The following is a 14,650-nucleotide window of genomic DNA, read 5'->3' as shown; positions in this document are numbered from 1 at the left end:
CAGTAAACAGCCCAGTAAGTGACACATGGCTGGAATCAGGGTTTCTGTCTCTACATTAGGCTGCTCTTAAATGGGGGCAGCAAAAACCTGGTGACAGATTCCCTTTAAGACGGTCAGCCTTAAGGAGTAAGATGTACCTAATTCATTATGTAGCACACACTAAATATATGCAACCAAGTAAAAAAAAAAAAGAAATAATAAATTGCCCCAAAAGGTGGAAAACCCCTTTAAGGGCTCTTTTTGTATAACGTTGCAATAGAGAAGTCACTGGCTTACATGAGTCCTCCATTGTATGGTGATTCTGTGAGATAAAAAATGGCTGGTCCTTGGCGCTATGTATACAGAGCACTGGCGGACACAGACAGAAAAGGGACCCTGAGCAAGAACAATATATGGGCCCTTTGCAGCCCAAGAACTCATTAATTTTGAAGCTAGAAGTGGCCCCTTACCTCTTGGGCCCCTGTGCGGCCACACAGGATTCACCAATGATATGTCCACCCCTGATACAGAGATATTCCCCCTTAATAGCATTGCATATGGCGCTGAGTGCAGGCCTAATGAGCGGCTGTAGAGACTCCATATACAGGGCGCTGGAGTGAGCATGAACCAGGACCCAGAATAACAGCTGAGCATTATGTGTCCTTGTATTAGATGTAGCTCCTAATAAATTCAGAGACAGGACCTGACAAATTCACTATAAGGAACATCAGTAGCTAATTTGTGAGTTTGTATACTTCTAATGATCAGTTTCATTCCAAATCCACCTAAATGGCTCTGGCTCTACAAGAGGGTCCCAAGTGGGGGGACCCCACAATATCACATCCAAATTCAATATGACATTTCTTATACAGCACTTCTGGACTATGATTGTCAAGAGTGGAGAACATAAAGGGTAACTCGTTACTACACGTTATGACCCATCCATTAGGAAGGTGACGCTTACTAGATCAGTGCGGTCCAAGAGCCGAGACTTCCTGATCGCCAGAATGGGGGACCTCTGTCTCCTGATTAAAGTACCGCTCGGGGGTATTCTTTTTATTTCAATTATGTATATTTCCTCTATGTAGCTAAAGGGGTTGTCTACTACTTTTAAACCGATAGCCTATCCTTAGGGTAGGTCATCAGTGTCTGATCGGTTGGGGTCTAACACCCCGCACCCCCCCGGTCAGCTGTTCTCAGTCCTCGTGCTGGCAGCAGACAGGCGGAATTGATCAGTTCCGGAGCTGCTCAGTCTTCGCAGATTGGCTGCGGCCAGGTACTGCACATCCGCCTCCCATTCTAATCAATAGAAGGTGGATGTGTAGTACCCGGCCACAGCCACTATCAGAAGATAGAGTAGCTCCAGAACTGAGCATTTCCAGCTGCCTGCTATGAGCGCCGGGACAGAGAGCAGCTGATCAGCGGGGGTGTGGAGTGTCAGACCCCGGCCGATCAGACAATGATGACTAGAGTTGAGCGGATCGGAGAGAGTTGAGCGGATCGGAGAGAGTTGAGCAGATCGGAGAGAGTTGAGCGGATCGGAGAGAGTTGAGCGGATCGGAGAGAGTTGAGCGGATCGGAGAGAGTTGAGCGGATCGGAGAGAGTTGAGCGGATCGGAGAGAGTTGAGCGGATCGGAGAGAGTTGAGCGGATCGGAGAGAGTTGAGCGGGTCGGAGAGAGTTGAGCGGATCGGAGAGAGAGAGAGAGAGAGAGAGAGAGAGAGAGAGAGAGACACACACACACACACAACAGCGACCGGTAAACACAGATATCACCCCGGTAGTGAAATAAAAAGAAGATCCCCGGAATGGTACTTTCATGAAGTGATGATCTTGTATGACCACTGCTCTACTCTGCCTCTATGGCACTGCCAGAGAGGTGTCCCCTCTACTCAACCTCTATGGCACTGCCAGGGAGGTGTCTGCTCTACTCAGTCTCTATGGCACTGCCAGGGAGGTGTCCGCTCTACTCGGATTCAATGGCACAGCCAAGGAGGTGTCCACTCTATTTGGCTTCTATGGCACTGCCAGGGAGGTGTTCGCTCTACTCAACCTCTATGGCACTGCCAGGGAGGTGTCTGCTCTACTCGGACTCTAAGGCACTGCCAGGGAGGGGTCTGCTCTACTCGGTCTCTATGGCACTGCTGTAGTGCACAGTGTCCGGCTATCTCTGGCTGTCCCATAAAGTCAGAATTATGTGACAATCATCTAGTGTGATCGGCGCTCTATTGTGTTGATTGAGGTTTCGGTGATCAAAACGCCACTTATCCTGTGAGTAGGTGATTATTTGTAGTAACTGAGGGACAATATGAAATATACATAAAAAAAGAGACACCTTGGCTGTACTACGTTCGCTGCTGCTCTTTATCTTGTTAAATTCTTGTAATAAAATGTGGGGGAAAAAAAAAAACATTCCAGCACATGACATGAAATACCTTTTTAGGCTTCAGTGCACTCTCGTCAGTTGCAAACGAATCCACAGAGTCCCTGGCGTCCACCTCGCTCTCCTCTTTGCTTTCTAATTCATCCTCACAGGACGCGGGTCCATTTTCACAAATTGGAGTTTGGAAATCATCGTCGGGTAATGGAGGATAACTGTATTTGAAAGGATCCTTAAACATAAAAACATCCTGGCTCAGACGTCTTGTAGGACACTGTGTGCTCTCAGGGCATTTCACGTCACACAGGCATCACCCAGCCAAGCACAGCAATTCTACAACATTAACCAGCTCAAGACTGCACAGTATTCTAGCCTTTCTGACCAAAGCATATTTTCGGGTTTCTGCATACATGTGGCTTTACATAAGTGCAACATTTTTCTAGTTCATATTCAAATAATTTTTGCATCTCTTTTTTCTGTTATATTTGTAATTTATATTTGCCTAATATATATGTTATTTTCATATTCTCTTTAAGGTTTTTTTGCCCACAACTGTAGGAAAATAAAGGAAACGCGCGTCTGTTTTTCTGTTTTTAATGACCATAAAGGAGCATTAAAACAGATTTTAATTTTGTTCCCCTTTCTATAACCATTACTTAGACAATGGACACTTTTTTTTTTTTTTTTAATTATTGCGGGGATGGTAACAGCAATTGGGATTGTCCTCAGTTATTTTTCCCTACCTTTTATTTATCTCTCATAACCTTAACACATAAATCTTTGGGTGGAATATCAACCATTAAATAATTTGACTTTTTATCGGATTTCCCCTATAACTGGGGCTGATATATTGGCCAAGTTCCAGTGGAAATTTGGCCTCCTGGTTACATAGAAGAACAGACTGGGTGTCTTAGGATCCAGAAGCCCCTTCTCCTTGTAACAGACAGCAATTTTATGAGCACTGGGTTTGAAAGGGAGAGTGCCACCAGTGATTCATATTACTGTATACAGCCATTCCCTGCTGTGCGTACAGCAAGAGAGAAGTCAGAGATGGTAATAAAGCAACTGTGTCTTCTTCATGGGAAAGTCCAGATCTGTCTAAGACTATGTGCGCACACTGCACTTTTGATTCTTCAGCAAAAAACGCACCCTTTGGCAGCAAAATGCACCTCTGGACAAAAAAAAAAAAAAAAAACGCATAAAAATAATTGCATGCGTTTTGATGCGATTGTGCCCAAGCATTTTTTCACTATATTCAATGGAAAAACACAGGGAAAAACGCAAAAAGAATTGACATGCTGTTTCACTTTTCTGTACTTCAAACTGCATGCAGAAAAAGAAGCAACGTGAGCACAGCCTTTCTGAATTCTCGTAGACTTTGCTGAGAAAGGATAATACATGAAGTTTAAGGCAACAAACTGCACCCAAAACTGCACCAAAAACTGCACTGTGCACACAGGGTTTAACAGCTGACTGTCTGATCCAGTGCAGCTGCTACACTCTGCAGTGACATTTCAGAACGTCACTGCAGAGTATAATGTGAGCTTGCCAGACGTTTATCATCTATGGGCAGCCCAGAAATAGTTAAAATCCTTAGGAATCTGAATCTGATAAGGTATTCCGAAATCCTTAGGAATCTGAACAGATTGGTAAAGTATTGCCATCTTAATTGAATCTTGCAAAGAACAATAATAAGAAGAAAAGGAAAATAAAAGTGCATATGTGCTTTTAGGCAAAAGTGTTAGCACCCTTGAAATTGTTCCAGAAAATGAAGTATTTCTCCCAGAAAATGATTGCAATGAAGTATAAAAAAAACGTGTATTTCCTTTGTAATTATTGGAACAACACAAAAGAAACGGGGGTGGGGGGTGAGCAAATTGGGCATAATTTCTCACAAAATCCCAAATATGAACAGAACAAAATTGTTGGTAAACAACTCTGTTTCAAGCATATGCAAACTCACCTGGGGCAATTAACACTCGTGGGCAATAAGAAAGTCACACCTAAACCCAACTAAAAAGGGGAGAAGTTGACTCAATCTTTGCATTGTGTGTCTGTGTGTGCCAAACTAAGAATGGAGTACAGAAAAAGGAGACGAGAACTGTCTGAGGACTTGAGAAACAAAATTGTTTAAAAATATCAACAATCTCAGGATTACAAGCCCATTTCCAGAGATCTTGATGTTCCTTTGTCCACGGTGCGCAACACAATCAAGACGTTTACAACCCATGACACTGTAGCTAATCTTCATGGACATGGATGGAAGAGAAAAACTGATGAAAGGTTGTAATGGAGGACAGTGATAGGATTAAAAAACAAAACAAAAAAAAACTTTAGTAGATGGTTAAAGGGGTTATCCCCCTCAACAATATTTATCACCTGTCCACATGAAAGGTGATAAAAACAATGTATGAGTGAGTGTCCAACAGTTTAGACCACTAATACCAGGAATGGAGATACCTAAAGTCAGTTTAAATGGAGCAGTAAAGTATGTGCAATCACGACTCCACTCACTTCTAAGGGAGAAGTAAGAAGGCTATCAGCAGTCTATATACTCAATTTGTTTTTGTTTAATTGGGTTTTGTCTGTGAGCTCATACACATTGCATGTATATCAACGTATACTCCAGCTCATTTTTTGGTTTTGCAATAGTTTTTTGTACTTTGTACAGACAGGGGTGTCACCCCCATTTCTGCGCTAGGCATTTATCTAGATACTTTCCCATGGACAGATGGCTGAACAGTCAGGACCCCTGTCCTGATCTGCCCTTAATCACATTGAGATTGTCTAACACAAGGTGAAGTTTTAATATTAGAGACAGGTTAGAACCGTCCCGACTGGGTACACCGTGTCATAATTTGGTTGGGTTTTAGGTTTGTTTTTTTAAATAAATAAAATTAAAATAGTGCTTACCTAGTACCCTTGGTTATTCACATGTACCACTACTGTTTACTTATTTAACTACTATAGGGAGTATGCTCAATTTGATTTTTTTTTTTTTGGGTTTTGAGGGTGATAATAAATAATAATAATAATAATAATAATAAATGGTGTTTGTGGAACAGCCCATTTCCATCATTTAGGCCCCGTTTACACACATATTAATGAAAATCTAAGGAGATCTCCACACCTCCATGTATTCACATGAAACGCGTCCAGGTGAACCACACGTGTCCGTACGCAGACATGTCCATTTTTAACCGGCGGTACGGGCACACTGATCCATACAAGTCAATGGGTCCGTGAAAAACAGGTACTGCACATGGATGACATCTGTATGTCATCAATATACTGTACACGTTTAAAGGGAACCTGTCAGGTGTAATATGCAGGCAGCACCACGAGCAGTTCTGTGTGCATAGCTCTAGTCCCTGCCTAACTGTCCCTGTATATACTAGAATAGATAAAGAGATCTTTAGACAATGTATTTCTAAAGATCTATTATCGTATGCTAATGAGCGAGGGGAGTAGTCCCCTGAGCATTGCTTCCCTTGCTAGTTGGCTCCATTTGCATGTTGGTACGCCCCTGTTGGTGTGCTATCATGCTAATGAATGTGCAATGTCGCAGGATGATCTCACTCACCTTTCTATCGCCATCCGACGCTGGATTTTGGCTCAATGCACATCACCCCGGAGTTTCAGTCATGCACGCTATGAAGACGGGTGTATGCGTCTTGGCTTCAAACTGAAGTAGTGCGCATGAGTGAAAGTCCAGGGTCATGCGCACTGCGCTGAAATCCAGCATCAGACGTGATGGCAGCGGAGAGGTGAGTGACATCATCCTGTGACGCTATCACTCTCCTAAACAACACAATCTGAAATCAATCATACAGTTAATTTTTCAAACACTATAAAACTTTTATCATACATATAAAAAAAAAAAAGTCTTACAAAAAACCCAGCCCAGAAGCGCTACGTTCCTAGTCTAGCGGAATAAGAAGCCCTATTATTTCACCTGCTCTGTGATTACCGAATCAAGAAGGTTTATTTTGTGTGGATGACAGGAGCTATGTTAGGAGACATGTATATACTGACAGGGGAGGAGTACACAGCCTAATAATGCACACAAGAAGTCATCTGGAACGTCAATGCTTTACATACTGCTTAGTAAAAGAAATTACCCCCTTGTAACAAGTGATTTCCGCAGAACTTACCGTTCCTCCCATGTGCGGCGGTAAGTACTCTGCACTGATGTAGTCCTGAACTTCGGTCCGATTCACAAATTTTAGCATATTGATCGCCTCTGGACCCAGCCAGCCCTTCACAATTTTAAAAGCAGCTAACAGGAAAAAAAAATAAATAAATAAAAGGAACGGATGAAGCATTTTCATATATTAATACAAGTACTATCATGTCTGAAAATAGTTTTGTAAAGCTCTAATTAGAAATATGTAGTCATAGCAGCTTGTACCTGTTCACACTTGCTTCATTCTGTCCGGAGTTGTTGGTCAGTTTTTTGCAGTACACTATGCCTCTGTATTTGGCTGATCTCAACCCATCAGCACACGGCTGTTCTTAATTAGTGCCCTTTAAATTTGTAGGCATTTAGCCTGGGAGAGGCATGTTTATTAAATACTAGAAGGTGTCCCGATTCTAACGTATCGTGTAGTCTAGAATGTGTATGTAGGGTAGCAGATTGAATAATAATATATAACCCAAAATTAGAAGAGTTAACCATAAATCATCACACTTAGTATGCACTAAAAACTGCCCACTACCACACTTAGCTCATATGAATACCAGACCTGCTGTCATATTAATGGTAAAATACTGCTCCCCTGCCAGCCACTCCAACACGTGTTTCACACCGCTTCACTCCCTGAGGAAGCGGTGTGAAACACGTGTTGGAGTGGCTGGCAGGGGAGCAGTATTTTACCATTAATATGACAGCAGGTCTGGTATTCATATGAGCTAAGTGTGGTAATGGGCAGTTTTTAGTGCATACTAATGCAGATTTTTGCTGGTATTTTACCAATATAGGGATGTTGTAAACTGCTTTTGTAATGATCTATACTTTGAGCTTGTTATTTGGCTTGCTAAAGATTCAGTAAATTTATTGTATATGCTTGGTTATTGTGGGTTTAGTACGTGCTCCCCTTGCCTTGATTTTTAATTAATGTTTGTGTCTATGTTTTTTAATATGCCATCAATAAAGGAACTTTTGAATAATAATATAATCAGCAAGTCTTGAATAATGATGGTTCATTTTTCGCTCGTTGGTCTCCCGCTGTGCTGCACGCATCGGCGTATTTGACAGTAAGAGACCAACGATCTGAATGGGCAGGGAGCCGGCGTACACTGGTAACCATGTTACACAATTGGGTAACTATGCAAAGCGCTTTGCTTAGTTACCCGATGCGTACCATGGTTACCAGCGTACGCCGGCTCAAGCACACATGTGCCGGGAGCCGGGGGTAAGGTGGTAACCATGGTACACATTGGGTAACTAACGAAAGCGCTTTCCATAGTTACAGGATTGTGTACCATTTGTTACCAGCGTACGTCGGTAAGCTGATAACCATGGTACACATTGGGTAACTATACAAAGCGAGAGTGCTGGTTTATTTTTTGCTTGTTGGTCTCCTACTGTGCAGCACGCATGGGCGTGTTTGACAGTGGGAGACCAATGATCTGAATGGGCAGGGAGCCGGGGTAAGCTAGTAACCATGGTAAACATCGGGTAACTATGCAAAGTGGTTTCCATAGTTACCCAATGTGTACACTGGTTAACAGCGTACGCCGGCTCCGGCACACGTGTGCCGAGAGTCGGGGTAAGCTAGTAACCATGCTACACGTTGGGTAACTAAGCAAATCGGTTTCTATAGTTACCCGATGTGTACCATGGTTACCAGCGTACGCCGGCTCAGGCACACGTGTGCCGGGAGCCGGGGTAAGCTAGTGGTTTCACACATCTGGCTTTTCTTGACTTTGTCGGATGCTGCGCGCTCCTGTAGGCTGGTTTCAGACGTCCGTGTTTTAGGTACGTGTGACATGCGTTTTGTAACACGGATGTCACACGTACCCATGTTATTCTATGATGTGCTTCACATGTCCATGTTTGCACACGGACTGTGTGACTTTTCATGACCCCGCACACACGCAGGCATCTTCGGCAGCACGGATGGCACACGGATGGCACACTGATGTGATCCGTGCGACATCAGTGTAAAACATACCAGAGAAAATATGGGTCTTTTTAATAAAAATATTCTCTATATTTACTTCTCTCCAGCGATGCTGTCTCCGGCTCTGCTGCCTCCCGCTCCTTATCACCGCTCATTATACTCACTGAATATTCAGTGCCCTGAGGAGCTGGAAGCGGGGACAGTGCTGGGGACTTCAGTGCCGGGGACCACATCGCTGGGTGAGTGTACAGCAGAGTGTGTGTGTGTGTGTGTGTACATGCATGTGCGCTATGTGTGTATGCGCACGGTGTATCCATGTGTCTGCTGTGTGTGTGTGTATACATGCATGTGCGCTATGTGTGTATGCGCTCGGTGTATCTATGTGTGTCTGCTGTGTGTGTGTGTATATACATGCATGTGCACTGTGTGTATGCGCCCGGTGTATCCATGTGTGTCTGCTATGTGTGTATATGTGCTCAGTGTGTGTGTATACATGCATGTGTGCTATGTGTGTATGCGTCGGTGTATCCATGTGTGTCTGCTATGTGTGTGTGTGTATGTGTATATATATACATGCATGTGTGGTATGTGTGACACGGACATCTGAAGGCAGCCGCACACTGTACAGGACAGTGGCTGCGCCGCAACTTCCTGGTCACATGACAACACGTGATCGGAGGTTGTCGCGCGGCAACTGTAGTGTACACAGTGCACGGGAGCGCGCCGGATGCGACAAAGTGGAGAAAAGGTAAGCGACAGTGCTGACGTGTGCCGGGGTAAGCTAGTAACCATCTTACACATCGGTAACTAAGGAAAGCGGTTTCTATAGTTACCCGATGTGTACTATGGATACCAGCCTACGCCGGCTCAGGCACACGTGTGTCAGGAGGCGGGGTAAGCTAGTGGCTTTTCTCCACTTTGTCTTGCGGTGCGGGCTTTGGGTGCTGCAGCAGTCACCTGGGTGTCGGGCGTCTCCGTGTGGGTTCGGGGAATGCATGCGGGGGGGCGGGGCCCGGGCGAGCATCCAATGCGTGGGGGGGCGGGGCCTGGCCAAGCGTCTAATGCGTGCAGGGGGCCGAGCTGAGCGGCCAATCTGTGCGGGGGGGGGGGGCGGGGCCATGCCGAGCCCAGCGGCCAATCCGCTGGTTGTCACCGTAAGGACACAATTTTGGAGACAGACAGACAGACAGACAGAATAAGGCAATTATATATATAGATTAGGCTAAGGGTCCCATCAAAGAAAAAGTACACCTTGTCATGGCAGGTGGGCTCTCATGAATTGGACAATTTGTGTGTTAAGTACCGCCATTTTATAAGTATATGCTATACAGCAGTAATGCCATTCACTTTTCATATATTCTGTGTTTGCATACATCTTAATACATACAGAGCGCTGCTGTATGCTTTTGATTGTAAAAATAAATAGACACAACATGCCCCATATAAAAAGTAAAAATCTAACAACTGGGCAGGGTTCCATCTCTGGTTTCTCCACTTCACTTCATACCTTATTGGTATATTTTTACCTTCATTGTAACAATAGGAGAAAAAAACATAAGTCCCGATTGATTTAGACTTTTTGGACATCAATCTTAATAAAGGTAATGCTTGATGAACTGACTTCTTTAATGAATTTGGCACATGTTTCTACTGTGGTGTGCCACCGCCAGATATGTACACCATGAAGGGATTGGTGTAATTATTGCTCCATTTTTGTGGCGCTAAGTTATGATGAATTGGTTGGGTTGGCTTCGACCTGCTCTACACACCTTTCCAAGTCATCGGAGCTGTCTAGATATGGTATAAAAGTGACAAAAAGTCACAACATTATTGCACAACTCGAGGCTGTACAAAAATGTTGCGACTGTACAAGCAGTTTTAGGAGAAGACCTTCTGGTTAATCGGATTCCAAAGTTCCTAGATTTTCTTCGTCACTCTTCATTTCCATCCTCTTACCTTCGTTGGATCTTTTGACAAAGGCATCATAACAATTTAATGATTTTTTGAAATCTGATTTTGAAAAACTTGTCTTGAGTAGTAAATATTACTATGTAGTGGTCCAGACGGGAGGCTGCAGGACTAGAGAACGAGGCTTATGTGACTTTCGGAGAGCTATGAAGCCTCCATACTGGCTGACAGCTTTCTCAGATACAGACACAACTAAGGCCAAGTTCACACTGACATTTTAAGTCTTGTTTTTGAGCTATATATTTGGACTAGAACGTCTGAACTGATGGCAGGTACGGATCCGCTATATGACAAACCCCATCAGTGCCAAACAAACCCCACTGATTTATCTGAGGAGTGTGGAATTTCCATCATGGTGTCCCCAACTTTACTAGAAAAAAAAATGGCATGCTAAAAATTCTGGAAGGGACGTGAACCTAGAAATTATAGAACACTTCTCTTCATAATAGGGAGAAAAAAGGATTTTATATTTCACAAGAAAGTGACCTCTAAAGGGGGTGAGCCTAAGATGGCCCGGTATCACGGGGACAGAGGTCCTGAGTGTGTAGTGCTGCCATTCAAAGCTGAGAAAGACTGATATAACTGAGAGCACAAAGCCACACGGTACATGAAAGATCACTGTTGTATTCAAAAGTGGGACTCCGGACCCTCATTCTTGTGATCAGGGGGCACTTGGATCAGACTCACTGAAAAGCTTCAATCTAAGGACAATTGATTAGGCCGCGCTCACATCAGCGGTATTTTGCCGCGAAACCAAATCAGTCACAAATGCGTTTCAGCTCCATTCATTTCCTATGGAATCGCAGCAAGATGAGGTCACATGCGGTTGCGTGTGTTGCATGTGACCGCATCTTGCCGCGATTCCATTGGAAATGAATGGAGCTGAAACGCATTTGTGACTGATCCGATTTTGCGGCAAAATACCGCTGATGTGAGCACGGCCTAAACATTCAATTAAAGGGATCCTGTTATATAAACTAAGGCCATCACCCTTAATGCCTCTATTACAGCAGTCTACTAACCTGTATATAAGCCCCCAACCCCCTCTCCATACCCCAAAAAATACCTGTTATGATCCCCTCATACGGCGCTGTCTGGTCCGAAGCACGTCCCTGCTGCTGCTCGGTGCCTCCTCTATCCTCTTGCCGTGCTTCATGTGTCCTATGTCATCCATACAGCGCCCCCTACCTCGCTCCAGAGAGCGCCGGAGAGGACAGAAAGCTCCGGAGAGTGGAGGTAACGCTGGCACATGCACATTGCAGTACTTTGCTTTACCCTCAGCAGGAGCCAGTTGGGGGCGCTGAGGATGACATTGGACGCCCCATCCACATGATGCAGGGCAGGGATGACACTGATTGTGGGGACAGAGGAGGCACCGAGTAACACCAGCGACACCGCGGACCGCACAGCGCCATACCAGGGGATTATAAAAGGCATTTATGGGGATATGCAGAGGGTGTTAGGGGCTTATACAGACTGCTATAAAGAAGGGATAAAAGTGATGGCCTTAGTTTATATTGGGAAAACCTGACGATCGGTTCCCTTTAGGCCTCTTTCACACGTACGTGCCTCCGGTCCGTGTTTGGCGGTTTTCTCACGTACCGGAGACACGTACTCACGTAGACCTATGGATTCCTATGGTTTTGGACACATGTAAGTATTTTGGCACAGAACGTGCGTCCGTTCCGTACTTACGTGTGCCCGTGTACTCCACACGCCGACATGTCCGTTTTATCTCCGGCATCACGGGTGTCACACGGAACGGAAACGTGTCACATGTAATGCACACGGACCACACGGATGTGTTCCATGTGACACGCACCGGAGAAAAAACATGTGTCTGTGTGGAAATACAAAAAAAACTGTACTCACCTTCTCCAGCCCTGCTGTCTCTGCCGCTGCTGTCACTTGCTGCCGACCGCTGCTCATTATGCTCATTGCATATTCACTTCACTGTGGCCGGAAGCAGCAGCAGCGGGGAGTCGGCAGGACCGGAGACCGAAGATCAGCACCACGGACAGCGACGCCAGGGACAGGTGAGCAGAAAGTTCCCGTTCTCCGTGTGTTATCACGGATAACACATGGAGAACACAAGTAGCCCATAAACACAGCTCACGGAGAGCAAAACGCACCTCTGACACGTCCGTGGAAAACGTGCGTGGTTTTCCACGGGCATGTGAAAGAGGCCTTAAAGAGGTTTTCAGAGATAATAGCCACAAACCATAGGCTCAGTCTGTATTTGCGGCTCAGCCCCATTGAAGTGAACAGGACAGGGGTGTGGGAGGCAGGTAACATCATCCAGACTCTACAAGTTTATAAGACCTCACCTAGAGGCACTAATATATATGATTGTATGGCTTTCTGGACATAATGTCTTTAATAATAGGATTACAGTGCCATTTTCTACAAGGATGGGAGGTGATCCGCAGGTCATCTGCCCTACAGGAGGGATTCAGCTGTATCTGCCCTTCATGACCAGGTATAATAACATGACTGTCACCTATTCCCGGCCGTGTATTCCTGCATGGCAGACACTGTGCACAATAATCAGCGCTCACTGACTGCAATAAACCCTCCAGGTAACAGGAACATATGAACGCTATGAGGAGGACAATATGGCGGCTTGTTGTCACTGATGGATGGAGGAGCAAATTAACTGATTGTTCAAAACAGACTTTATCCACAGTGACTGTATGGTAATGACGAGACTATCAATCTAATTATCAAATACTAATAATATTTTATTACAACTTTAAAAGGGAATCTGTCAGCAGGTTTCTGCTCCCCCATCTCAGAGCAGCATGATGTAGAGACAGACACCAATTCCAGCGGTGTCACTTACTGAGCTGGTTACGAGGGGCTGCTGATAAGTCTTTGGCTTTACCCAAAAAGAAATGAGACAGGATGATGAAACTTTACATTTAGGCCGGGGCCACACGGGGCACTACTGCGATGCTCGCATGACACTTGGCTCGCGCTGGCAGCACAGCAGGAGCCGAGTGTCATGCTAGTATCCCTGCGACTGAGGACCAACTGTGCGAGCAGACCTCAGCTGCAGGGGACGGGTCGGCATTGAGGCAGGGTGGGCCAGTAGCCGGCTATTGCCATTCCCACACTGCACTTGCGGTACACTGGTGTTCTGCGAGTGCAGTGCGATTTTTCTCTCACCCTATTCACTTGAATGGGTGCGAGAGAAAGAGTCACACATTACACCTGCAGCATGCTGCGATTGTTTTCTCGGTCCGATTAGGGCTGAGAAAATAATCGCTCATGTGCGCTGACACACAGGCTAGAATTGGTCCGAGTGGAATGGGATGTTTTATCGCACTCCACTCACACCGATTTTCTCGCAGTGTGGCTTAAGCCTTATTCCACATACTCTCCACTGACGTCATCTCACTTCCTTCACCAGTGTTCCAAGTTCTGTAAGCCTAGCAAAAAGAAGGATTTCGGTTGTGCCTCAAACCAGGCATCCGTAGCAGCCATGACTTCAGAAATGGTGTGAAATTTGGTACCCTTGAGGGGCTTCTTCAGGTTTGGAAACAGATGATAGTCGGAGGGAGCTAGATTTGGTGAATAAGGTGGGTGGTCAACCAGCTGGAAGCCCAATGCTGCCAGTTTTGCGGTGGTCTCTTGTGCAGTGTGAGTGGAGGCGTTGTCTTGCAGGAACAAGAATCCTTTGGACAGCTTGCCGCACCTTTTGACCTTCACAGCTGCCTTCAATTGATCCAAAAGTTCCATGTAATATCTTGCATTGATGGTGGAACCCTTTTGAAGGTAGTCCACTAGCAGCACACCCTCCTTATCCCAGAAGACAGGGACACATCACCTTAGTGGCTGATTTTTGCACCTTTGGACGAGGAGAACCACTGTGCCTCCACTCTTTTGACTGCTCCTTGTTTTCAGGGTCATACAAATAAATCCAGGTCTCATTCATCGTGATCAGTCGATCCAGGAAGTTTTTATCAGTCCGGAAACACTGACAAAGGGACCGGGAAGTTTTCACTTGCATGCTTCTCTGATCTGTTGTCAATCATTTGGGGACCCACTTTGCAGATAGTTTCTTCATGTACAAATGTTCATGGATAATGACACAAACACGTTCACAGGAAATCCCCATGATGTCTGCTATTGCTTTAGCTAAAATTCGTGGATTCTCCAGTATGAGGTTGTGCGCAGCATCAACGATCTCCAGAAC

At 45.1% G+C, this 14,650-nt stretch overlaps 1 protein-coding gene across 1 annotated transcript in view; it reads right to left on the bottom strand.

Moving 5' to 3' along the window:
* Nucleotides 1-14,650, bottom strand: part of MOSPD2 (motile sperm domain containing 2) — a 153,698-nt gene that overhangs the window by 65,035 nt on the left and 74,013 nt on the right. Inside the window, exons 6-7 of the mRNA XM_075333416.1 lie at nucleotides 6,514-6,638; nucleotides 2,415-2,591 (exon numbers count right to left, since the gene is read on the bottom strand). Coding sequence (XP_075189531.1) covers nucleotides 2,415-2,591; nucleotides 6,514-6,638 — 302 coding nt within the window. The remainder of the gene's footprint in view (nucleotides 1-2,414; nucleotides 2,592-6,513; nucleotides 6,639-14,650) is intronic.

The sequence above is a fragment of the Anomaloglossus baeobatrachus genome, chromosome 2 (genome assembly GCF_048569485.1).
Source record: "Anomaloglossus baeobatrachus isolate aAnoBae1 chromosome 2, aAnoBae1.hap1, whole genome shotgun sequence".
NCBI lineage: Eukaryota > Metazoa > Chordata > Amphibia > Anura > Aromobatidae > Anomaloglossus > Anomaloglossus baeobatrachus.
This window is presented reverse-complemented; position numbering and strand designations above follow the sequence as displayed.